The following is a 24,202-nucleotide window of genomic DNA, read 5'->3' as shown; positions in this document are numbered from 1 at the left end:
TGAAAAACAGGGCTACTTTAGAATTATAAAAAGAGTAAGAACATGTTTTTTAAAAACCTTTTTCCTGATGCTCTTCACTGAAAAAATAATTCAGTCGTACAGTTACACTTTGAAAATTTGCCCGTTTCCTGTCAAACAAAATGAGGCATTTGAAGACATTTGACTCCCGTGCAAAAGATATACACGTCCCATTTACGTAGTTTCTTTTTTAAAATAGTACAGCTTTAATTTCAACATTTTTGCCCCGCCCCTCACGGACGGATCACACGCTGATTGGCCCTCTCCACCCCCCGCCAATCAGCAAAAGTTTCCGGATGTGACGCAACCGCGCGTGAGCTGCTGCGATCAAAAGCCGCTGACTGCCAACGGGAACACGCTCGCAGGCGCGCGGGCGCACGCGGACTCGCACGCACGCGGCAGTGTGTTGATTGCTGACATGAAGACTTTTCCGCATTGAAACAAGCTTGACGTCCTTTTTTTTAACCGCCTTTCTTTTTCTCGTCTGACGCCAACACGGCCAAATTTGAGGTCGTTAAGGAAGATTCTGGCCGCAGTTGTTTTGAATGCACGCGGAGGAAGGAAGAAAGTGAAAAGAGGCGAGGAAATATTGAAAGACGCGCCGGTGAAGGCGTTTTTCATCCGAAAAAGGGACTGCAAGAGTCGCACAAATGGTCTATCTGTGGGACGCCAAATACGGTACAACCGTCGTTATTATTATTATTATTTTCTCCATCATTGAACTATACTGGGTTCTCCGCCTCCCAATAAAAAAAAAATGCAATCACGCTTTAACCACTCGTTATTCAAATATTCCGTTTCAACTTAATACTTTTTTTTGGGGGGGGGGGGTTGTTAGTGATTGAAGCTTGAGTTACATGCAAGAAAATCAAAGAATATTTGAGTGAAAGTAAAACGTAAATAATTTGTTGGGAAACACTCTCAGTATTTTACTTTTTGGGACGCCGTGTTCACATCATACTTTCAAGTCATTCAACCACTGGACTCAAATGTACATTTATTCAGATGGCCTGCCCTGGAGAGGAGTATCATTAATCATCACAACTGAATTGGCTTTGCGATATTAAAATTGAATTGATATTTCACAGATAGATAGATAGATAGATAGATAGAGAGAGAGAGAGAGAGAGAGAGAGAGAGAGAGAGAGAGAGAGAGAGAGAGAGATAGATAGATAGATAGATTGTATTGCAACGGGTGGCATTATTGAGAACAAACCGACTTAACTGTTTCTGTACACAGTTTATAGAAAATAGCAGATGACGTGGACTAGAAAAAGTAACCATCAAAACTTTAAGTGAACAATCAGTCATCTATTTCCTTTAAAATGCTTTTACGTTGATTACAGACTTTCGGGGCGTTTATTCATAAATACTTGCTGAATGAAACAGTCATCATCATCATCGTCACATTTACATTATGGCCCTTTTAATGTCAAAGTTCACCGATGCGAACTAAAACACATATACTGAGCATGAAAGCCTCTGTGATGAAAAATTGAGCATTAGCATCTTTTTGCATATTAAATGTTTTATAAGCGACACTTTGTCTTAGTTATTAGATTGGGAAGGTGTACCTAATATTACGGATGGAGAGTGTGGAATGTGCGGCAAGTTTGTAACAGCACGACACCAATGGACAGTAATATTAGCTCTGTATAGGGCACCAACATGAGCAGCAGCAAGATTAGGTTAGGAAGGGCCCGCCAATAAATTTGCAACAAATTGTCTCAATTGTGAAAATCTATCCCTCTTCCTCATATTATTTCTATCATTTCCCACTGTTTGAAATCAGAGGCTTCCCGATATGGGCGATGATGATTTTGTGTAATGCAATTGTCCATCGTCATCTCCCGCAGACCCCTGCCCCGGCCGGCGCTACACTCCCCCGTCCACCGCCCTGGCCTCGGGGGGCAAGATGGCTGAGGCTCTTGGTGCCCAGGAGGCCGGGGGCGGAGCTGCCCTGGTGGGCAAGCTGCGCGTGGCCGACCGCGACATGGTAGCTTCAACTCATTTGCGGTGGCGGTGCCAGGTGTGAGGAGGGATCTTTTTTGAAAGCAAAACAAAATGCTTGTGCATTTCTTTGCCAGGTGCTGTCGGATCATCCGGGCGAGCTGGTCAAGACGGACAGTCCCAACTTCCTCTGCTCGGTGCTGCCCACACACTGGAGGTGCAACAAAACCCTGCCCATCGCCTTTAAGGTCAGAAGGAGGAGGTTGACGAAGGGGCGGGCGGGTGGTGGTGGGTGGGGGGATGGTTGCTGATATGACAGGAAACATCTAACCGCTCCATTATAAAATTCCATTTACATGCACCAAAAAAAAAACACATTGATTTTATTGTTTTGTTTTAAAGTCTGAAGTGAAATGACATAAAATGAGCACTATTTCAGCAAAGAAATTGGGTAAATGCTTACCATACAAAAGTCTTGCCACAAATGGGGATTGACACGATTTGCTTTAGCGGACCATGATAAAGGATTTACCGGGCCAGATTTGGCCCCTGGGCCTTCAGTTTGACACCTGCACCTTACATCACAGACAATTCGCCGCAACGCACGGCGGTGCCAATTACCCAATTTCAAGTCATCGGTTGGAGATGTATTATTTCTTTTCCGACTACATAATGCATTTCTTGTCCATCTATGACAGCGACGTATAGTGACAGACAATTAAATGGTCGTCCACTAGATTGCAGAAAGAAGGTCCACTTAGCCTTTTGCAGTATGTACAGAATCATATCTTAACACGGCTCATATCTCCTCACAGAGTCAATTTGTTAAGATTCAAGTTCATTGTTTAGGTAAATGGGTACGGTAAAAAGATTGTTAAAAAAAAAATCTAATTTTGCCATTTTTTATGCCACTTTGGTTTCCATAGTTAAATGTTTCCATGCTCAAACAGCTTTTATTCATGTTTTCAAAAATTAAATGGTTGACCGAGCAAATGGTAGTGAACCATTGAAATGCACTTCTCTTTGTAACGCTTAGGACAAAAATCCACGTCAATAAAAAGACAAACAGCTTCACGAAGACGATCCAAGTTGCACAATGTTGCCCTTCAAATGCTGAAAATAAAAGATCTAAACCACACAAAGTCATTACAATCTTGTCTTTATACAATCCTAATAAGGGTAAAAACATGCACTCATTTTGACACTTATGCGGGAAAAAAGTACTCTTTTGACACTAATATGCATTTCTGTTGGTTGTCATGGAAAAGGAGTAAATTCTCATGTAACCAAAAATGTAATTAGCATCTTCCCAAAACAGGTTCCCAAACCATGAGACCCTATTTAGGACATGTCATGGTAAAGACATTTAAAAATTTGAAAGATATTACTTTCATTTTTTTTCTCTTAAAAAAATGATCACCATTTGGATAGCAACTACCAAAAACTCAAACACTAAAATCAGTAAAATTTATTGACTTTCGAAAGGAAATTTGGTGGGGCACATCTTTACCGTTATTGATCAAATCATACGAAAATGCTGTGACAATATACACTGTTTGTGACATTTGTGCATGTTTAGATGCTGTGAGATTTCGAGAATGCAAAATATGTAAATGATGTCGCTGGGCTGAAGACAGGTCGGGAAAGCTGTCAGAAATCCAGCAGCAATATATAATAAGACAACATTTTAACTAGTGGTTACGCTGGCTTGTAAGGAGAAGAATAGTCTCACTGCCAATACCATAGACCCCATAATCCTCATGTATTTTTTCCCCCTACATCGTTGGATGCATTTTGTCCACAGTGGGTTGAAAGTAAATGAACAACTAAAAATGACACTAAAAACAAAACAGTATGTGGCGTATCCCAGTGGTCGCACGACTTCATGGGTTTAGATGTCTCGTTACATCCTGTTGACGCTCGGGAACGTCTTTCCTGCACTTTCAGGCAAAAATGCATTTGTGGGAAAAAGTGGCTTTTAGCAGCACGAGCGACGCATTCAGCGAGTTTGCTGCATTAGCTCGCTCACACTTTTGCGCACGTGCGTGTGCTCCATTCGGCGTCCTAATGAAGTGCCACAAAGCGCTTACTGGAGCAGATTGTTGTTGTGATGCCTGTCGTGGATAAAGCGGATCACCATTTGAGACTTGAGGCCTGAATTGGTGGCATGTCCATTTAAAACATGTCTAAACTTTTTTCCTCCGAGGGCCACATGGGGGGTAGGGGGGGCTTCAAAGGGCACTGACATTTGTCACCATTCATTTCTCAATTAATCATGCTAAAAACATCCAGGCAGTGTGGAGAAAAGATATGCTAAGCAATTATAGTTTTTGTGTTATACGGTAATTTTGAAAAAGTGTTAGACCACAATTTTCTTTTTAAAGCATTAAAAGCATGAGATTGTGATTTTGAGCATTGGCACAATTACATCCAAGACAGGAGCAATCTGGAAGGAACAATCTTTAAACAAGGGTTTACTGGATTGGGATCATTCCTGTAACAAAAATGTAGTTCACAAATTAGATCTTAACACTCTGGAAAAAGACAAGCAAAAAATAAATATATATATTGTTTTCTTCTGAATCTGAATTACAGTATTTTAATTATTTCAGGTGTTATGAAAAGAAGACGTGTCACTGTTTTTGATTTAAATCATTCCACTGCACCTTTGCGTAAGGAAAAATTCTTTTGATTATTTGTAGTAGTTACGAGTGCGCCGTTTTTGTCAAATGCTGTTTTTGGTATACGCTCTGGACCACTGAAAACATGGACAGTTGGCCACAAATGGCCCCCAGAGCCTAGTTTGGACACCTTTAGTTTTAAACACGAGTTAGTCATATTGCAAAATTACAGAGCCCCTAAAGGGACATGGGGGTGAAAAAAAGAAACTTGTTTCTCATTGTGGGACCTCGGCAGGTGGTGGCCCTCGGTGAGGTGCCGGACGGCACCATGGTGACGGTAATGGCAGGAAACGACGAGAACTACTCGGCGGAGCTCCGCAATGCCACGGCCGCGATTAAAAACCAAGTGGCCCGATTCAACGACCTGCGCTTCGTCGGACGCAGCGGCAGGGGTACGCTCGTGTGTGCCAAAAGAAAAACATGTGCCGAAATATCTTTTATGCACAACTACACACACACACACACACACACACACACACACACATGCACACACACAAACGAAGCATCTGGCAGAAAATGCAAGTGATGAAAAGTCAGTATTCAAAACAACTTCCTCGTAAAGTCCCCCCCACTTCCTCAGAGACACACGTGCCCAACAGTCAAATATTTCCACTTATCTATTGAGAAGAGCAGTCCGGGCGCATGCAGCATATGAGCAGGTTTAAGAACGAGTCAAGCTCTAAATCCTGACAAGAGTTTTTATTTCCATACATGCAAATGCCAAACATCTAAAGTGAAAACTTTCGATCCATTATCAGAAGAGTTATTGACAAAAGGAATAAACGGGTATACTAGGCATATTCCTTCCAAACTCTAATGGTGACTAGTTTGTGCATTTGTATACTGGAAATAAAGGTGTATCCAGTTGCCTATGAATGTACAATATAAAATAAATTAATGTATTTTACATATCGCATTTCTTTGGCATTTAAAGATGAGCATTTTAACCCAAAGTTATAAGGAACAGTGCTAAAAACAACTAATATTTCAAGCGAAGGAATTTAGGGTGGTACTACGTTAAGCAGTTGTGATCCAATCAAGAGGTTTATCTATCTTCTATTGTACAATTATTACACATTGTAGGAAAATTCAACACAATATGAGCACAATATGAGAATAGTGGATTTAATATTGAACTGTTTTCAAATTTAATTAAGTTGAAGTTTTATTTAATTTAAAATGTTAATTGAATCATTATTGAAGTAAGGTTTTTTTTCAAGCAAAGTGTTAATGTCTACACAATGCATAATGATACAGTGCCATACAATGATATTGAATAAATCTCAAAAAGAATAATAAACCTGCCTCATTTTGATGGACACATCCGCCTACTATTTATTGTTGTCATGGTTGAGAGATTTCTTTATAAAAGATGTTTTTTTTTCGAGGTGGCACATGGTGTAAAAAGTTTGCAAACTACTCATATGGACGACAAAAGGAAGTTAGCTTGGGTCGCCAAGCAATTTGTTTCAAGGAAAACATAACACATGTGTCAATGAGGCTCTGATGACGTTCAGATGATAACACCAACTTGGTCATCGTTAGTCCTAACTTCCTGTTTTGCAGAAGCACTTTCAGATACACTGCTTGCAATTATGTTTAGGTCTCCAAATGAACAGTTCTCTAGTAGTCATTTCAATTCAACATTTGGATTTTTTAAGAATGCTTTAGCTCACAGGCGTCAAACTCAAGGCCCGGGGGCCAAATCCAGCCCACCGCAGCCTTTTTTGTGGCCCACGAAAGCAAATCATATGCTTGACAGGGAATAAATAATTGCAGTCACGTTTTTGTTGCCAAAACCCCTTTTTACAGTACAGAAACTTGAACAACAGGTGACAAAGTATTACCTTTGATTCAATATTGAGGAGATAGTTTTGGAGAAAAGGGCACTCTGAGGGAAAACTTACCTACAATGTGGCCTGTGAAAAAAATGAGTCTGACACCCCTGCTTTAGCTGCTCTTTAAAACCCATCACTTCCCAATATATACAGTATATTTTACATATGATTTTTTTGCCACTCATACAGCTAAATAAGGTAACTGAAATATTAGACATTCCTGCTTGTAGTATGCAGTGCGCTTCTTCACTGACATTTAATTTGATTCTCTTGGTGTCCCTTTTCTCGAAGGCAAGAGTTTCACCCTGACCATCACGGTGTTCACAAACCCGTCGCAGGTGGCCACATACCAAAGAGCCATCAAAATCACAGTGGACGGTCCCAGAGAGCCGCGACGTGAGTGCGGACTCAAACAACGCGTGCCACCGACACGGGTCGCTTCGAGCTCTTCGCTCACTGCCAATTCAGCATCATTTGGAGGTCGGACAAATACTTTTCATAGGCTCAATGTGTCGTCTGGTTTGTTTTCATGGTGGCCAAGCTTGAATCTTGGAACGCTCGCTTCCAAATTCGCAGATAAGTGAGTCACTGATGCAAAGGCCGACTTCCGCTCTCACTTCAGTTCTGCTCTCTCACACACGCAAACATTCAAGTGCACGTCCATGCACGCTCCCAGTTTAGATACGTATTTGCCATTCACCAGTAAAAAATTAATTTTGTCTTTTTTTTTTTGGTGTGGAAGCTATCCTTGGCTATTTGCTGAAAAATTCACAGAATGACGTTTTTTTTTTGGGGGGGGGGTGCTCTTCCCATAACACCGTAAGGTGAAACAAGGTGGTGCCCAGATCCTTGATAAGAGGAAAGTATTAATTAATGTCAACAAAATATGCTGAAGCATTTCAAGTGAACTTCTTTGTCTGTCAGGGAGAAGCCAAGTGTAGCCTGGGTTGTTAGCAGAAGTCACATTTGTTTTACTGAGTCAAGTCAAGGTCAAGCTAACAAATGACACAGAGCTTGTTAAAGCTCGACAATTAAGATTTTTACAGGTTGCCAAGGTGAGGTAAAATCCATTTTTTTTAAATAAACATTTGTAAACCATTTCATTTTAATGCTGTAAGATGGGGTGAATTTCGATGTTATGCCATCTTAGTATGCAGTATGATTACGCTTTCAACTGTCACTATATACAACTATTAATGCATTTTTTAAATCCTTTTTTCCCCCTTTTTTAAAATCTTTTTGGGACAGAGGGCAACCAACCCTGAGAACGCTTATTGGCCGTCCCCCACTCTTATTGAAGAATTTTTGAGGAAGGCTCGTCGCTCGTCATATAATAGCGGGGGATTACTGTACACACATGCACCCATTAGAAGCTTTGAAATGTAACCAACACCACAAATGATGTGTACACGCGCATGAAAACGCACACACACACACACACACACACACAACAAGATCGTGTACATCAAGCTGAGTAATGAAATCCTCTCTTAGGTCATCGGCAGAAGATGGATGACATCAAGCCCGGCTCGCTGGCCTTCTCCGAGAGGCTGACAGAGCTGGAGCAGCTGAGACGGAGCTCCATGAGAGTGACTCCGCCGCACCATCCTCATCCTCATCACCACCATCAGCACCATCATCACCACCACCATCATCATCAACAACACCAGCCCTCCGGCTGCAACACGCGTCAGTCGTCGGCAGCGGCCGCCTTGCACTCAGCCACGTTCTCCAGCCCCGCGCACACCCAGATGGCGAATGGTAAGAACAGCAACGATTGATGTGCAAACATAGGCAGCAGTAGAGGAAAAAAATAAAAGTGCACATTCGTTTGTGAGCGCCCATTGCAGTCTCTTATGTTTTTTAGTTTTGTAGTTCTCGGTCACAGAAATACATTCAGATATTTCGTATGGCTTGTAATTGCAGATGTCAGAAGGAGTTGGGGTCTAAAGTAAAAGCTGCTTTTGTCAGCAAACTTGAAACAACTTTTTCATCACACTAAAAGCAGCGAGGACTCAAATGCACAAGTCACACACACACACACACACACACACACACACACACACACACACACACACCACACACACACACACACACACACAAACACACCAACAAGTCATGAAGCTTCATCTTCTATAACCCTCAATGTTCCTCGTTACTATTTGTGTTTCTGTGTCAATCACAGAACCCCAGCGAAGCACTAAAACGACGGTATCGCTTCCTCTTATTTGCCTTGTAGTGACGCTGAATGTATCAGACTAAAAGCAAACTCATTCGTGTGCGCACACTGAAGGACAGAAAGAGGGAACACAGTCATTGCTGGGTAACTGTGAGCCAGTAGCACTTGCAGAATAGCAGCAACGTGTCCTATTAAGAAGTACTTGATTATGTCACGACCCATCGAAACAGAGGTAGGACCCAAATGCAGGAGTCGGGAGACGCAGAGGTAATTCGGGAAAAAACGTTTATTGTTCCACGGTCGGGGATCGGGAAGGCAGTCAGGTGCAGCAGTGGTAGTCAGGACGTCGGGCGTAGAGAGCAGGTCAGCGGGCAGGCAGATCGATCACAGCAGGCAGGAGTATCAAAGGAGTCAGGCTTATGGGGTCGGTCGGAGAACAGGTGGAGGTCGGTGCACACGGGTTGACGATCAGGGATACGGGAGTGCTGGAACGGGGCATGAGTTGCAACGATCTGGTGCTGGACCAGTTGTCCCCATGGTCCTATATACACCGGGGCCAATCAGCCAGCATGAGGCCTAGGTGTGCGCCTCCCAATCAGCGCGGCCGTGCGGGAACCCGCACAGGCAGGGCTGGACTGGCAGGACCATGACAGATTATTCATCCATCCATTTTCTAAGATGCTTCTCCTCACAACTGTCAGGGGAGAACTAGAGTCAATTCCAGCTAACTTCAGGCGAAAGGCTGTCAGTCGCCGTCAATCAATCAATCAATTCTACCTTCGCATTCATCTGGTCACTTCATGATCATGACATTCAACCAACGGCCACTGAACTCTTTTGTTTGTCTTAGAAGATGTTTCAAATGTCATCCTAGCAGGCTTCATTGGTTTAGTCAATCATCATCTTCTCGAGATGCAATTTTGAGTGCACTCGCAGCCATTTTCTTCTGGAGGTCAGTCTCCAAATTGAACATTTCTTTACCTGAACACACACATGCAGCTACAGGTTTTTCCTGTCCCGGGTTTGTCTAGCAGCCAACTTGGCTCTTTTGAATCTGCCGTATTGGGCACGGTCGGATGGCTTTGACCACAACTCCAGCAGGTCCAACGTGTATTGTTGTCCCGACTCCTGTGCGGCTCACAAAAGAAAAATCCTCTCTCCCGGAGAAAGCTTATTTTATGTCAGCGCTTATTTCTGCGAAACACTGGACATTCACTCAAAGAGTGATCTTGATTACAAAATAAAATTTCTTCTGCAGAGCCAAGAGCGTGTGAGGGCATTGTTGAGTATTTGCAGCTAACTGCACAGCTGCAATGATGCTGACAACGGCATTTCTTTTAATTGTGTTTCCTCCCCGTGACTCGGTCCCACCGACCACCTTGGACTCAAATGTTCCAGATGGGGTGTCCTAATTATTGGCGATACAGGGGTGGGACAGAAATCTGGCGTGTTTTTCGATGAATGTGACCAAATCATTCAATGGAGCCCCATGTTTTGTACATTTCCACCATCTTGTTACGCCGAGCTTCACCAACTTGGATGGCAGTTTGGTCACTTTTGCCATTGCTCACGCTGACGAGGCGGCGAGAGTTCCACTGGATGTAATTTTTTTTTGCAAGATTTGAAACATCATAACCATCGTGTTAATGTTATTCTGATCCACTGAACCACCTCTTTCATGGGAAATAAGCCCATTGCTACGGATAGGTTTCTAATGACGTCACCACCACCCTTAGACCAATCGGATAAATTAACAATAGAAAAAAACTACACGCTTCACCTTTCACCCATTTTCTCTGACCTCTATGACACAGAAAATAATGTAATTGGAAACCTATCCATTGATCATTGATTTTGCTTTGAACCAGTTGTTCGCAACTGTGTCATTTTCCTATTGTTGCAAAGCCGCGATCCACTTTTAGAAATACAGTATTTCATATTGTTTAAAATATCCTATGAAAACATGATATTGTATTTTGAAATGCAGTTTCAAACAAGTTTGACATTCTGCCCAAAGCAGAATGGAAGCCACAGCCAATGCTAGCCAAAGGCTGAGCTGCACTTTATTTGTAATAGAGTAAACGAGAACACAACAGTTCCACTTCAGTAATTCGATGTGGGCTCTGTACTGATCCCCTCCTTCCCTTCAAAAAAAAAAAAAAAACCAAAACAAAACAAAAAAACTTCTGAATAAAAATATGACCAATGTGACCAACTTTGTAACCAACCAGTAAACCATTTCGCCCAAACATGTTTTTTTTTTAATCATTTGGTGATCGAACCATTAATTAATGAACCCCTTTTGATTCAGCTCACACATTTTCCAACACATCAAGAACAACTTGGACGTAAGATTTCGTGGCAAGGTGTCAATAGTCACCCACGAATTTCGCTGTACACGTGCTCACAAAATGAAATGAGGGTTACAATTTGGAGGGCTCGTCTTACCTGTTGCTGAAGTTTGAAATGCTGCTTCTGATGTCCTTGAGGTGTTGTGCATCTGTGATGCATCTTCATCACATCAACTCACATTCCAACTTGAAGCCATTGAGGGTAAAATACAGCAGCAGTTTCAACGCCATTGCTCGCCTTTACGAAAGTACTTGTGGTTGGTCGTCGTTGCTATGGTGCGTGTTTATTCCTCACGGTTCGTTCAAGTGCAACATTGTCCTCCAAATGTTTCTAAAATTGTTTTATCTGTTCAAAAATAACAGAACAACTAAGGTAGCCATTTTACTCACCTCTATATCTAATGAGCACGCGAACCAATGAAATGGCGACATCTAACGGTCAAAAGGCAAACTACAAAAAGGCCCTTTTTAACACTTACTCGAGAACAAACTTATGTGGTTCACCCAAAACATTGCTGACCGTTTAACAATACTGTATACAGGTAACCAACAATGATATTTTAATGTATATAAGTTAAATAATAACCTTAATTTATTTTTTTGAATTAGACGGTAAATTCTTGAATGGCAAAAACTTGTTTTTAGCACAGGCACTGCATCCACCGTGAATCGTTCTTACTGCCAATAACTTGGAAAAGTTCTTTGCAGCCAAGCCAATGGGGGAAAAAATTTATTGGCTTTCGGTGTCAGTCATCTTTGACCGTCCTGCTCGCTTTTCTCCATATCGACAAACACGCGCGCTTCTCTTGTTTTTTCTGAGCATTTTGGTTTTGAAACAGTTTTGTGTAATTATGTGGTGTCGTTGCTTGCGTTGAAGGTTTTTGAAATGGAATGAGCTAATTTTTTAAATGAAGGCAGTAGAAAGAAAGAATATTTTCTCAAAAGTAAGAAAAATGAATAGTCAAGTACAGACATTTGACAAATTTACTTTAGTACAAATACTTCGGTAGGATATGACACGAGAGGGGAATCCCCAAATCAATGCTTTTAAAGTGGAATATTTCATTGAGTAAATGAAAGAGTTGACAATCCGGAAACTAAAATCCATTCACTGTGGATGATAACATTTGTCTTGTTGCTCTTAGAAGCCCGACAGATGCAGTCATCTCCATCGTGGTCCTACGATCAATCCTATCCCTACCTTGGCCAGATCGCCACACCTGGCATCCACTCGACCAATCCCCTGTCACCGAGTCGCTCGTCGCTAGGCGACCTGACCTCGCGTCTTACAGGTAACGTGCACACTCACGTGCAAAGTCACGCCACTGAGACCAAATGAACAAACCACTCAGCCTTGAACTTTGACCTCTTTCAGGTCCTGACCTGACTGCATTCAGTGACCCCAGAATGACCTTGGAGAGATCTTTCACCTCCGTTCCCTCCTTGCCAGATACCCGATTTTCTGACCCACGCGTTCATTACCCTCCCACGGCTGCCGCATTTACCTACACCCCCCCGCACAATCCCCACTCCAATGGCGCCCTCGGGATCACCATGGCGACGGCGATGGCGACCGCACCTGCCGGAAGGTATCACACATACCTCCCGCCTCCGTACCAGGCAAATACGCCGCACCAGGGCCAAAACAGGCCCTTCCAGTCCACCTCGTCGCCGTATCACGTGTACTACTCCACGGCTGCGGGCTCGTACCAGTTCTCCATGATGGCCGGGGGCGGCGACTCGCGCTCCCCGCCAAGAATCCTTCCACCTTGCACGAACGCCTCGACGGGCTCGCCGCTCCTGCACCCGTCGTTGCCCACTCAGAACGAGGGCGTAGCTGTGGAGGTGGAGTCCAGCCACAGCAGCTCCCCGGCAAATATCGAGGCTGTGTGGCGGCCTTATTGACTGATGGGAGTCCAAAAAACATTTTCATTATCCGCCATCCGGCTTTGGCGAGCATCGGTACACTTTTGATTGTCCAGGAAAGGTCGACAGTATTTGTACATTTTTATTTTTTAACTGATCTTCTGGAGGATTATACGTAGTCCCGCTGGATTACTATTTTATTGTAGCTAATGTGTGACTGGGCAACACGGTGATGGAGTGGTTTGGATGTCTGCCTCATAGTTCTGAGCTTAGGGGTTCAGGCCTTGTGTGGACCTTGCATGTTCTCTCTACGCTTACCGAGTTTTCTTCCGGATAGTCCGACTTTCTCCCACAATCCCAAAACATGCATGTGCGGTTCATTTAAAAATCACAAGTGTGAATAGTTCACCTGGAAATTGTTTTGTTACAAATAATGTTATCTTGTAAGTTCTGTGACAGATTCACATGTAGATACCTGTAAATAAAAGCTTAAATGTTGATTTGTTGTCTCATGTTTATCTTTTGATGTAAAACCAAAATGTTTTCAGCAGTTTTGGACTAAAATAGTTAGTTTTTTCCCCTCTTTTCAGCGTCAAAGTGATACCAATAATAAGTAGATGAGCCCAATAGACGATCTTCAAGTAGATATTCATAATAGAAAATATTGGCAAAAAAATTTCAACAACTCCAACATGACTTCAAATAAAAGGGTTATCTGGAACGTTTTTGTTTTCAAATCTTTAACAGTAAAATTTTAACAAAAAGCGGCATTTTCTGTCGAAATTTCTTGTGAATTATTACTGAAACGCTGATGTTGAACTGAAATACCGGGAAAGCATTCGTAATGGAAACAAATTTGAATGTGAAACAAAATAAAAACAAATCTAGCATTTCAATGATACAGGTACATTGTTAAAATGACTCCGTTAGTTTTGTAAAACTCCACCTGTTCCTCTTTATATTGTTGCTGTTGCCTTTCTACTGATTCGGACTCCAGCTCGGCAAGTGGCGGTAATGGTTGCCAACCGCCATTTTAATCAAAGAAGAAGAAAAAAAAACACGACGAAGAAGAACTCCTGACTCGTCACTCCACCAGGCGCCAAATTTAGAAAGCGTCGAGTTGCCAGTGGAAAATATTGACAGGACAAGAATACCGGTTGTACGCATCCGACATACTAGCTGGAGCCACAATGTCGGAAGAGTTCGGCTACTCTCCCAGCTTCAAACGACCATCGGAAATTATGCGAATGCGAAGGAAAAGAAGTCGCAGCGAAGCTTTCTCGAAGGCGGGTGGCGTCGCCGACGGAACCGACCAAAGCGCCTCGTTGTCGTCGTCGTCGTCGTCGTCGTCGGTGGTGTGTGTCCGGCCTTTCTTACCAGGGCCGCTATTTTTCAACACCCACTGCCGCTCCGGCGGCGGCGGGGTGAAACGTAGAAACCCGTTCGCCAACATTGAGAACAGACACAGCCCGAGGAAGAAGTGCTTCGGTCATGACGATGGTGGAGAGGCGGGTGGCCAAAGCAGGGCAGAAAGAAGAACGACAACAAGCGAGGGAGAGGTCGCAACAAAAAGTGACGACTTGGCTTTCCTACAATTGATGGAGAAAATAGATCTGGGACGACAAGAAACCCGGAACAGCATACAGGTTAGTGAACGGGAGCATCGTCTGTTATTTTGACAAAAATAGCAGAAGATACCAAAATCATCTCGTCTGAAGTCCATTCACATTGTCGACCACGCACGTATTAAAAAAAAAAACAAAACAAAAACCCCCCACGTTTGTTACAATGAATGGAAATGCCATTTATATGTTACGGTCCCCCAAACAACTAAATACAATTTTAACGTGAAAAATAGGATTCTATTGTTTAATACAAACTTAAAGTAAATAAAGTTTGTGCATCATAATTTCATGCATAAATTGTGCAGCTCCTGCTGATGTGCCCACCAGGTGGTCGTATAATAAATAAGTGTATAAAAACGAAAACCTTAACAACTGCTCTGCAAAGCGTAATAAAATGTCTTTTTGCAGAGGTTGAATAAATAAATGCCTGACTATTGTTATACTATGTGTATAGATGTTTCTCTCGGAATCTCTGATAACATGGGACATCAAGGCCAGTTTCATTAGCTCATCTTTGGTGTTTTGCATTGTGAGTTGGCATAAATCTGTCAGACTTCCATTAGTAAGTCATGTGCTGTTTTATTTATCACACAACATCATCTATTCTCATTGTTTTATGTTTACTTTTCCACCAAGCCTCAACTGTGAAATGTAAGTTTGACTTAACCACTAACCTTTGCTCGTACCTCAAAACAAAACATCCACTCATATCTTGATAAACATGTTAGTAACTATCATCTCAATTTACTCAACGTTACAGTCCTAGGACCTGTTCATTTCAACCCAAAGCTGCTAAAGTATCGTTGTATGAATAGCAGAATGTGGATCTACAGTTTAATTATTCCAATATGTTTTATTGTCACTGTTGCTCGACTGCGACATGTAGATATCGGAACAAAGATACATTATTTATTTCAGATGTGATTAAATTTTGCGGGGCACCTGATGAGATCCTTCGGCACGAGAGGGCCCCCGGTTTAACAGTACTGATTGTTCAGTACTTTGCTACTGTCAATGCACCTGCTGTACATTTAAGGTCATCTTCTTTCCCATGCCAGAAGTGTTTGTCTCCCTCCAAAAATGACTCTGTGTTTGAGGAAACCGAGGAAGATGTTAAAACACCACTGCAGAAGGTACTTGAAAAATATTGTTTTATGCAGTCCTGCATGGTAATCATGACACAAAAATTTTCAGACTGTTTCTGTTTCAAATCTCTTATTCAGCCCTATGAACATTTCTGTAGGGACATCAAAGTGTTTCCAACGTATTTACGTTACTTATTTCTCCTGTCCCTCCGTCCAGAGCCCACAGGTCATTTCTCCTCTCTCCATAGCGTCCCCTGTCTGCACAGAGTATCCGGCCGACTGGAGCTTGAAGACGCGACTCCTTTTTACCTCCTCGGTGTCGCTGTCTTGGTCTGAGCAGCCCAAAGCTCAGGAGGAAGCCTTGGGGCTCAGCCAGCATTGCCGAGCGCAGTTTAGCACATTGCCGCACAATCTACAGGTAACGTGACCTTGTGGTTGTGTCTTGAGAAATAAAGGTCCTATGTTTAGTTCCATTGTTCCTCCTGCAGGATCCAAAGTCTAGCACAGCGCTTCGCTGTGCTTTCCAGCAGAGTTTAATTTATTGGCAGCATCCCAGCCTGTCTTGGGTGCCGCTGTTCCCCAGGATCAATGCTGAGCGAAGTTTTGCCGGAAAGAACACCCCCTGGGCACATGATGCAGAACTGCAGCGGTGTCTGATGAGTGAATGGTAAGATTGCTTGTCTTCTAGATCAGTGTTTCTCAACCTTGAGCTATTGCACAATTTTTGCATTGGAATAATATAACAGAAAACCACACAAATAAATGCTGCAAAATGAGCGCTGTTCATCGCCGCGGCCGGTGTTAGCTTCGCTGCGGAGGTGGATTGGGTGGGGAGGTGGTTTGGCCGTGTGCGGAAGAAGAAAGGAGCTCCCCCCCCCCCACCGGCCACCAGTGTCTGGGTACCCCTGAAGTAGTTCCTTCGCCCGGCATGGGTCCTCCTGAGTACTCTAAATACTGTCGGGTAGTCTGTTGTTTGTTAGAAGTGATCCGCATATCATCTAAATATGGTTTGGAACGATAGGGTGTTATTGCCCTGGTCACTTCACTCGTTTGTGAGGTGTTCTCTTCTTCGAAAAGAGCTTCCGTGTCAGAAGGGGTGTCGGAAAAATCCGATAATCTGTTGTTCGTCTCCCATAGCAGGTGCCACTACTTGTTTTCAATGGCGAATATCCCAGTGTGACTTTTGCAAATGACGTTGCAGGCAATATGGGTGCCACTGGGATGTCGAGTGAGACTTCCGCAACTTTGCGCATGAACGACACGCTGTCCAGTCATTTTTTTATATGTATAGACATTGGAGTGAATAATATATGTATTTTTCATAACAATCTCTATTTCAAAATGTATATATGGATGTCAGTTGAGCTTTTTAGTAGCTCTTTACTTGCATTTGTTTCATATTGTTTTGTGTGCATCAGGAATACTTTCTTGTGCTAGGTTGGAATTGATGAATTGCGTGAAACCCTCACTGTTGCTTGTGTGTTAACCTGGCATTCTGGTCATGTTCCCTGCATTACGTAGCAACTTGGTGAGTTTCCAAAAGTGCGGTGTTAGGTTTCTTTTCCTGCAAGGTAACAGTACCTTTTTGTTCTGGTGTCTTATTGCTGCTAGGAATGCTAACTGAACCAAGGATCTGCTGGTGAGTAACTGTAGTATAAACAGAACCAAAAATTGTGAATCTGCAATAAGTGAACTGCATTACAGCGAGGGATTACTGAAGTTTAGTATTTAAGTTGGGTGTGTGCTTTTAAGGTGATGGCGTAGTGATCGACGTCATCTCGACCATTTAGTCGGTGTGTGAGCGCAAGTTGTGGCTGACAGTAGCACTTAGCGAGTGTTTTCACTTTGTACCTGTTGGTTCCGTTCAGTACGTGCCTGCAAGTAGGTTGACCCATCTCACCCATGTGGTTATTACAGTGCCTTCAATGCGCCCCTCCCCACACACACACACACTTTTTGGCTCATAACAATGGGAAATTAAATGACCACGCAACTGCCCAATGAACATTTCTGTAGGATAAATTCTCAGCGGTTTGCACTAGGTTGATGGACTGTTTCACAAATGCACATATGAAATAATTTGTACGTTTGCGCAGGTCAACCAGTCTTTCGTCACTCTACAGTCTACTAAAGGCCAGACTGTGTCCCTACTTCTATGTCTGCGCCCATCAGGTACGGCTGTCCTTCAGCGTTACCAAATATCAAGTCCAATGCAGGAACTATACAAGTACTGAACATTCAAATTCAAATCAACATTGCGATGTGGTAGAATGCAATCTTCAAACCAGTGAGGATTTGGAGAGAGAAAAAAAACACAATTTTGAACAAGCCTCTGGTGTCACCGTCTCCCATTTTATTCCAGTACACAGTCTTGTTCCGGGCGGCTGGTCTGGGAGGCTCAAGCAGCATTAATGCACTGATTTCTCCCACCACCAGAGGCCTGCGCGAGGCCATGAGGACAGAAGGTGAGTTGTTGGCAAAGCTGCTGGCGTGTTTGTGTGATTCATTGTTGTCATTATTCATGGTCAGGTATCGAGTTCAGTGTGCCTTTGATGGAGCAGGAAAGGATGGGAAGCAAGAGCAGAGAGCAAGTGATTCTTTGTGACGAGGAGCAGCAGCAGAAAGAGTGAGCAATTTGATACTCTACCTCCAGCCCATTTTCTAGGAAAATATGCACGTCTGCCATCCTAAATTCACCTCAGCCTTTTTTAATTTTAAAAATGAATTGCTGATTAAAAAAACACAACGTATGCACCTGTAGCACACTCAACTCGGGTCCTCTCTGAAATATAAAGATTAGACTGACAGTAGAGATGTCAGTTCAGCGTACTTCTTTGCCACCAACAACTACTTTACTTTTAGCTAAGGCTTTTCTTATGCTTTCTTAGCTGGTTATTGAAATAGTGACCAATATACCAACCAAAATATAAGGTTGTGCAGGGGGAGTAAGTTGCAAATGGGTGGAGCTTCACTGGGTTGTTTTCACGTGCCATCACCCGTTGGGCTGCCTCGAACGGCGGTCATTTTCGATCCCTGAGCTCCCGTTACGCATACATAGGCAAGGTGGCCGACATTGTTTCTTTCTAAACCCAGACCAACAGTACATCAAGCCCAAACACACATCATGGGACTCAGAAGTGTTTGACAAAGGCGCAATATTGTGCCCTTGATCTTTTACTCTGTGACAGAAATCGTGAAGGAGGAGCACTTACCTGTATGCTAACACGGAAAACGAAAGGCGGTGGAATATTATTTTTTTAATATGGAGACAAACTCCATTTATTCCATTTTTTTTTTCAAAAAGTAAAAGCTGTATATTAGTTCACCACAAGCAAAGTGAAATGGTTATTTGTTCAAAATTTGATGACAATGGCAGAAAGACAAAAGAATAAGCAAATCCAGTATTTCACAAAATTCTTGAATCTTTCAAGTGACTAACAAAAAAGGATCTTAACTGTAATGTTGCCCTTCTGAAAATGGTATCGATTAAGCTTGTTAGCTTAGCTCGGTGACTCATCAGCACGATAGAGGTTGATACCGGGCAGCGGGATAGCAGCGTCAGGCAATTGTCCACAAAGCCAAGTCTCTGTGAAGAACAGAGCCGCAGAATGTCCAAAGTTTTTCGTCGGAAGCGCTTTCAAAGGTGGACTTGTGGACTGGATCGCGAGGCTTTGAAGAGCGCGCCGACTAGTAACTCTGGAAAAAGCTTCAGCGAATTGGTGAGAGTTGTCAAAAGAAGGCTCTCTGATGGTTAGCAAGTCCTTTCTTGTGTACTTGAGTCCCGAGACGCCCGTGAAACACAAAACAGTAACAGAGTATTCCGTAGACTTCCTCACGGTACACGTTCAGTAGAGGTTAAATGGCGGCATGCAGTGGTATGTGGGAAATTCAGCAAAAAATGTGACGTCAGTGAAAACAAACATTGATGAAGTGCTTTTGATAATCGCCTTGGGGCAACTTACATTGAACAGTGTTAAGGTAGCCAGGAGACAAATTGAGTTAAGATTTTCACTATTGCCATTACATTTCTGTTGCTGATTTCTTGGTTAAAAAAAACGGAGTTGTACACATTATGTTAAATCAGGGATGCCTGCTTTGTTTTATTTTCATATTGGAGATCGTATCTGCCCTCTCTATCTCACTATTTATCCTCCAACCTACCCATCCGTATATCCATGTATCAATAAATCCAATCTTTCCATCACAGTAGTTTGGAGCACAAAGAGGACAGGTGCTGCTCCGATGGCTGCGACGAGTACGAGGACAGAGCCAGCAGTCTCTCATGGTTGGAGGAGATGGGAGTCCAGGACAAGATCAAGAAGCCAGATAGTATCAGCATCCAACTGTATCCTCCATCCTATAGCTGTGGTATCCCATTTCCTCATCATGGTGTTTTCCTTAAGCGTTCTCGTCCAGTCGTGAGGAGGGCCGAGCGATGAGCGTGGACCACAAGCCGGAGTCTGTGGTGTGCGTGGAGGGGCCGCACACGTTCACGCTCGTCAACTTCCTCATCAACTGCAAGACTGTGGTGGCGGCGACGGGTTCCCAAGCGGGGCTACCGCCGACATTGCTGGCCCCTGTTCCTTTTAGAGGCGCTACAATGAATTCGCTGAAGGTACCCACGGGTGGCCAAAGTACTCGCAGTAGAAGTACTGATACTTGTGTAAAAGTAGGTAGTAGCTACTAGATGAAGTCCTGTACTTGGAGAAAAATTGTAGCGCTCTGACCACTGAACATAAAAGACCTCAAATGAAACGGGCCAGTGACCCAAGTATGTTGTGATCTGTTTAGGCCCGCTGTTTGAATGTGAAGAGTCAGGTTGCTTCAGCCTACCAGAACATCAGCAGTATGGAGATAACAGGTGGACAGTCGACGGAGGCGCGGCCCAAACCCAGGCACGGGGGGAGATGACTTACTTTTTTTTTTTTTGTGCTCCAGGCCCTGTCCTGCCTTCCTCGCTACATGGCATAACAACTCTGCTCCGACTCGCACAGAAAGGAAACTTCTCGGCCATTCTTTACACACACGCACCCACGGCCGTTCTGAATATTCACGGAACCACGGTAACATTGCTATAAAAAAAAAATAATCCATAAATGAGCACTTTTCTAATGTTTTGTCTTTTTTTTTTTTTGGGTAGTGTGCGAGTGGGTCAGCAGACGTATCTGCATTTGGCCTTCATCCGGCCTCCATCAAGCAGCTGCAGCAATCGTCCAGCCTTGGAAAGACGGCACTCACGCAGATTACAATGAACAATTACAGTTACACTTGGAAGAAGTGATTCAGTTCAGTGTCGTGGGTTTTGGGCCAGGGTGGTGCGTGGTATTGTCCTGTTTTTTTTTTTTTTTTTTTTGCAAATTGACATAATACCCTTCATATTTAAAATTTGATACTAAATTTGATATTTGATACATCATGATTTAATTCATTATGATTTTTTTTCTCGACTTTTGTCAAGACTAGTTTGTGAATAGCCAGCACACTGGATTAACGGTGAGCGTATAAAATGCCTCACAGTAATGAGATTTCAACCTCAGATCCAGCCTTCCTGTATGGAGTTGGCATGTACTTGTGCAGGTTTTTCTCTGGGTCCTCTGGGATCCTCCCACAAACCAAAAACATGCATCTTAGGTTCACTCAAGGTGCTAAACTATCATACTTTTTCCACCAAGTACCACAAATATTAAAACACAACAGGGGGCTAAGCCTTAGTGTTTATAAAAAAATGATCATATAGTTTATTCTAAAAGTATGGGAAGTGGGGGACTACTTAAATGGAAATGTATTGAATTTATGTTCAGTTATACAGTACTTAAACAGTTTAGGCAGGTATCACTTTTTGGACCACCAGAACCTTTAGTAAGTGCTCTAAATTGTCCATTGGGTTGAAATAGAATGCAAATGCACGTCTGTATGTTCCCTGCAATTGCCAGACAACCACTCCAGAGTGTATTTCGCCTCATTCCCAGAGACTCCAGCTCACCCCCGTGTGAATGAACAGATTGTAAATTGTGTACAATATAAATTTATATACAAATAAATGTTGCACTGTTTTCTACTCAGATTATAAGATGATTTATAAAATCTGGAGTAAGTTCTTTATTTCTTATGCAACTTCAAAATCTTACATTTAACTTTTCAAATGACAAGCAAATATTGTATACAGTACTATAAATTGCCAGCTATGATAAAATGTACACTTTTTGTATAGCTTTTTTTTTAAAACTACGTATTCCATATTTCCATAACTGCAATTATAAAAATACCATATATTTCTTAATTTGCTTTTTATCTGTGCTGACAAGTGATACAACTTCTCAACATTATTGCTGCAGTAGCACAGTAGATTCTGGAGCTCTTAAGTAAACATAGCAACACATGGCTATCAGCAACAGTAAAAATGTTTGCTTTCTCTTTCAATGAGCGCCTCACTTTGGGTATTAAAAAATTAAATGGAGATGGTCATTCAAAAAAAGAAAACCACACACACCCATGGCACTTGTGTAAGGTGGCTGGATGAGTGACATTGTTGGGCTATGTTGTCCCAGAATCCCCTCAATCCTTCAAACAGTTTGCTCTTTGCGGGCCACTGAAATGGAAGGATTGGAACTTGTGATGCAGTCAGAAAAGACTACTGAGATTTCCTCACTACAGAGCATGAAAGGGAGGAAATGGTGGTCACAGTACAGAAATTCTGTGTGCACAAAATGCTAATTTGTGGCTGTAAGTAGCTGTGGCTCTGTACCGCTCAACTGGGCAAGGATTTAGAGTGCACCTTTCCTAGAAACAGGCCACTTCCAAAGCCACATAGATACGAGGATGATTGAATTTAATTTCAGCTGAAGATCAACTACAAAGAAATTCTGAAAAGCCAGGCATTGCAAAGTATTACCGAGAAGCATTCAAATAAAGAGACAGGAAAACGGTGACTGTTTTTATCCTCGCAAGAAAAATGGACAGTCCCTTCCAAAAGTATTGGAACCCTAAGGTCAATTGCCTTGTTTTTGTTATATATGGAGGTTCAGCTCAAAAGATGAATGAGACAACAGTTCAGAATTAGACCTTTTATCAAGGTATTTACATCTGCATGTGTTCATTCAGGACATAGCACCTTCTGTTTGAACCCACCCACTTTTCAACTGATCAAAAGTATTGGAAGGTAACTTGACTGTTTTTTGTAATTGTTCAGGTGTTGCTTTTTAGATTGAAAGAAACTACTTGCGAACTGAGAAACAGATAGCCAACAGGTAAGCCAAGGGCATCAACAGCATTTGATGACAGAAACGCTGTGAGACCTGTGAAGGAACACTTAAAAGACAAGTCAGTGACATCACTGCCAACCTCCAGAGGGCAGGAGTGAAGGTATCGCAATCTATTGTTCAAAGAAGACGTCGAGAGAATCAATAAATATACCCTACACAGCATTACACAAGATGCAAACCACTCATCACCAAAAAGAACTAAAATGCCAAATTGGATTTTCTTAAGTAAAGAGATGAGCCACAAAAGTTTTGGGACAACATTTTATGGACTGATCAGGCCAAGATTAACCTCCACCAAGCTGATGGAAAGACCAAAGTATGGAAAAAGAAATAATGTTTAAGATTAAAAATATAAACTCATCTGTCACTCATTCATCTGTTTTTCATTTGAAATGTATTCAGTACTGTATACAACAAAATTGAATTGACCTCGCCGTTCCCATACTTTTTGAAGGGGACTATTTAACAGTAGTGTCAATAAACGCAGAAGAAACCTTTTCTAACAAACCTAAAGGACATCATGTATTGGAGTTTTGATCCATTTCTTTTCCATGTTCATGGGAATAATAAATCTACAATTAGGTATTTCATAACACATTCAAACCATTTCCTGAGCCACATACTAGATTTTTCTTGGTCAGAAATGAGTATGTAGAGGTATAATCTCCCATGTAGGCAAGTCGGAAAAGGCACATGGCTCCATGGTTTTCAACCTACACCCATTCTGCCATCAATTTAATTGTCATTTGCACACCTTCTTGTTATTTACCGGGGTATTAAAAGGGTGGGGTAACGCTAAAAGGTGGGCGTTCCCTGTCAATTCTGGCCGAATAAATTCTACCAAATTCTTCTTATGCACTACAGAGGGTGACGGAAGGCTAGCGCGCCGGCGAGGTGAAATATATTCCACGTTTTTATTTAGTTAACTGCTCCGATGGAGTCGGTCACCGCAATACTGTGTGTTTATGACTGAACGTATCGGCCCCTTTGAAATGCACCTGGAAAATGTTGCAATTCAAATGTATGCACTGGTGATGACGGGCCCACTGCTCCATTCATAAGCAGTACTTTGTTCTGACTGAACACTACCTGCTTATGAATGGGGCGGTGGGCCTGTCATCATCAGTGCGGCGATGATTAACATCTGAAACCGCTATTGAATTTAATTTCACATTCAACATCTGACATGTTTTCCACATGGATTTCAATGGCATTCATGTCTTCCTAAAACTCCAGTTTCAGAGAATGATACCCTCCCTCAAACTCCAGTCACTAGCAGTAGAAGTCATTGTGTGTAAATTGGGTGCATAAGAAAAAAAAAACAAAAAACTTACAACCAACAGGAGA

At 42.5% G+C, this 24,202-nt stretch overlaps 2 protein-coding genes across 6 annotated transcripts; both read left to right on the top strand.

The window, feature by feature from the left end:
- The first annotated feature begins 374 nt into the window (after nucleotides 1-374).
- Nucleotides 375-13,355, top strand: runx1 (RUNX family transcription factor 1). 3 transcript variants are annotated; one of them, XM_061826738.1, is made up of 8 exons: nucleotides 375-696; nucleotides 1,875-2,014; nucleotides 2,106-2,216; nucleotides 4,885-5,041; nucleotides 6,779-6,883; nucleotides 7,982-8,248; nucleotides 12,166-12,309; nucleotides 12,393-13,355. In XM_061826738.1, exons 1-8 carry the CDS (start codon nucleotides 669-671, stop codon nucleotides 12,920-12,922), a joined length of 1,482 nt encoding a protein of 493 aa, XP_061682722.1. In that variant the 5' UTR covers nucleotides 375-668; the 3' UTR covers nucleotides 12,923-13,355. The 3 variants fall into 3 exon arrangements, with proteins under 3 accessions (XP_061682722.1, XP_061682711.1, XP_061682731.1); XM_061826727.1 differs by having other exon boundaries at nucleotides 12,163-12,309; XM_061826747.1 differs by lacking the exon at nucleotides 6,779-6,883 and having other exon boundaries at nucleotides 12,163-12,309.
- A 516-nt stretch (nucleotides 13,356-13,871) lies between these two features.
- On the top strand, nucleotides 13,872-24,058 carry LOC133497259 (protein downstream neighbor of son homolog). 3 transcript variants are annotated; one of them, XM_061813349.1, is made up of 12 exons: nucleotides 13,872-14,529; nucleotides 15,567-15,641; nucleotides 15,811-16,011; nucleotides 16,082-16,260; nucleotides 17,690-17,765; nucleotides 17,956-18,058; nucleotides 18,123-18,219; nucleotides 19,801-19,922; nucleotides 19,997-20,208; nucleotides 20,385-20,454; nucleotides 20,532-20,656; nucleotides 20,734-24,058. In XM_061813349.1, exons 1-12 carry the CDS (start codon nucleotides 14,074-14,076, stop codon nucleotides 20,872-20,874), a joined length of 1,857 nt encoding a protein of 618 aa, XP_061669333.1. In that variant the 5' UTR covers nucleotides 13,872-14,073; the 3' UTR covers nucleotides 20,875-24,058. The 3 variants fall into 3 exon arrangements, with proteins under 3 accessions (XP_061669333.1, XP_061669334.1, XP_061669332.1); XM_061813350.1 differs by having other exon boundaries at nucleotides 13,873-14,529; nucleotides 19,804-19,938; nucleotides 20,010-20,208; XM_061813348.1 differs by having other exon boundaries at nucleotides 13,873-14,529; nucleotides 19,801-19,938; nucleotides 20,010-20,208.
- The last annotated feature ends 144 nt before the right edge of the window (nucleotides 24,059-24,202 follow it).

Source organism: Syngnathoides biaculeatus, chromosome 2 (assembly GCF_019802595.1).
Source record: "Syngnathoides biaculeatus isolate LvHL_M chromosome 2, ASM1980259v1, whole genome shotgun sequence".
Classification (NCBI taxonomy): Eukaryota; Metazoa; Chordata; class Actinopteri; order Syngnathiformes; family Syngnathidae; genus Syngnathoides; species Syngnathoides biaculeatus.
This window is presented reverse-complemented; position numbering and strand designations above follow the sequence as displayed.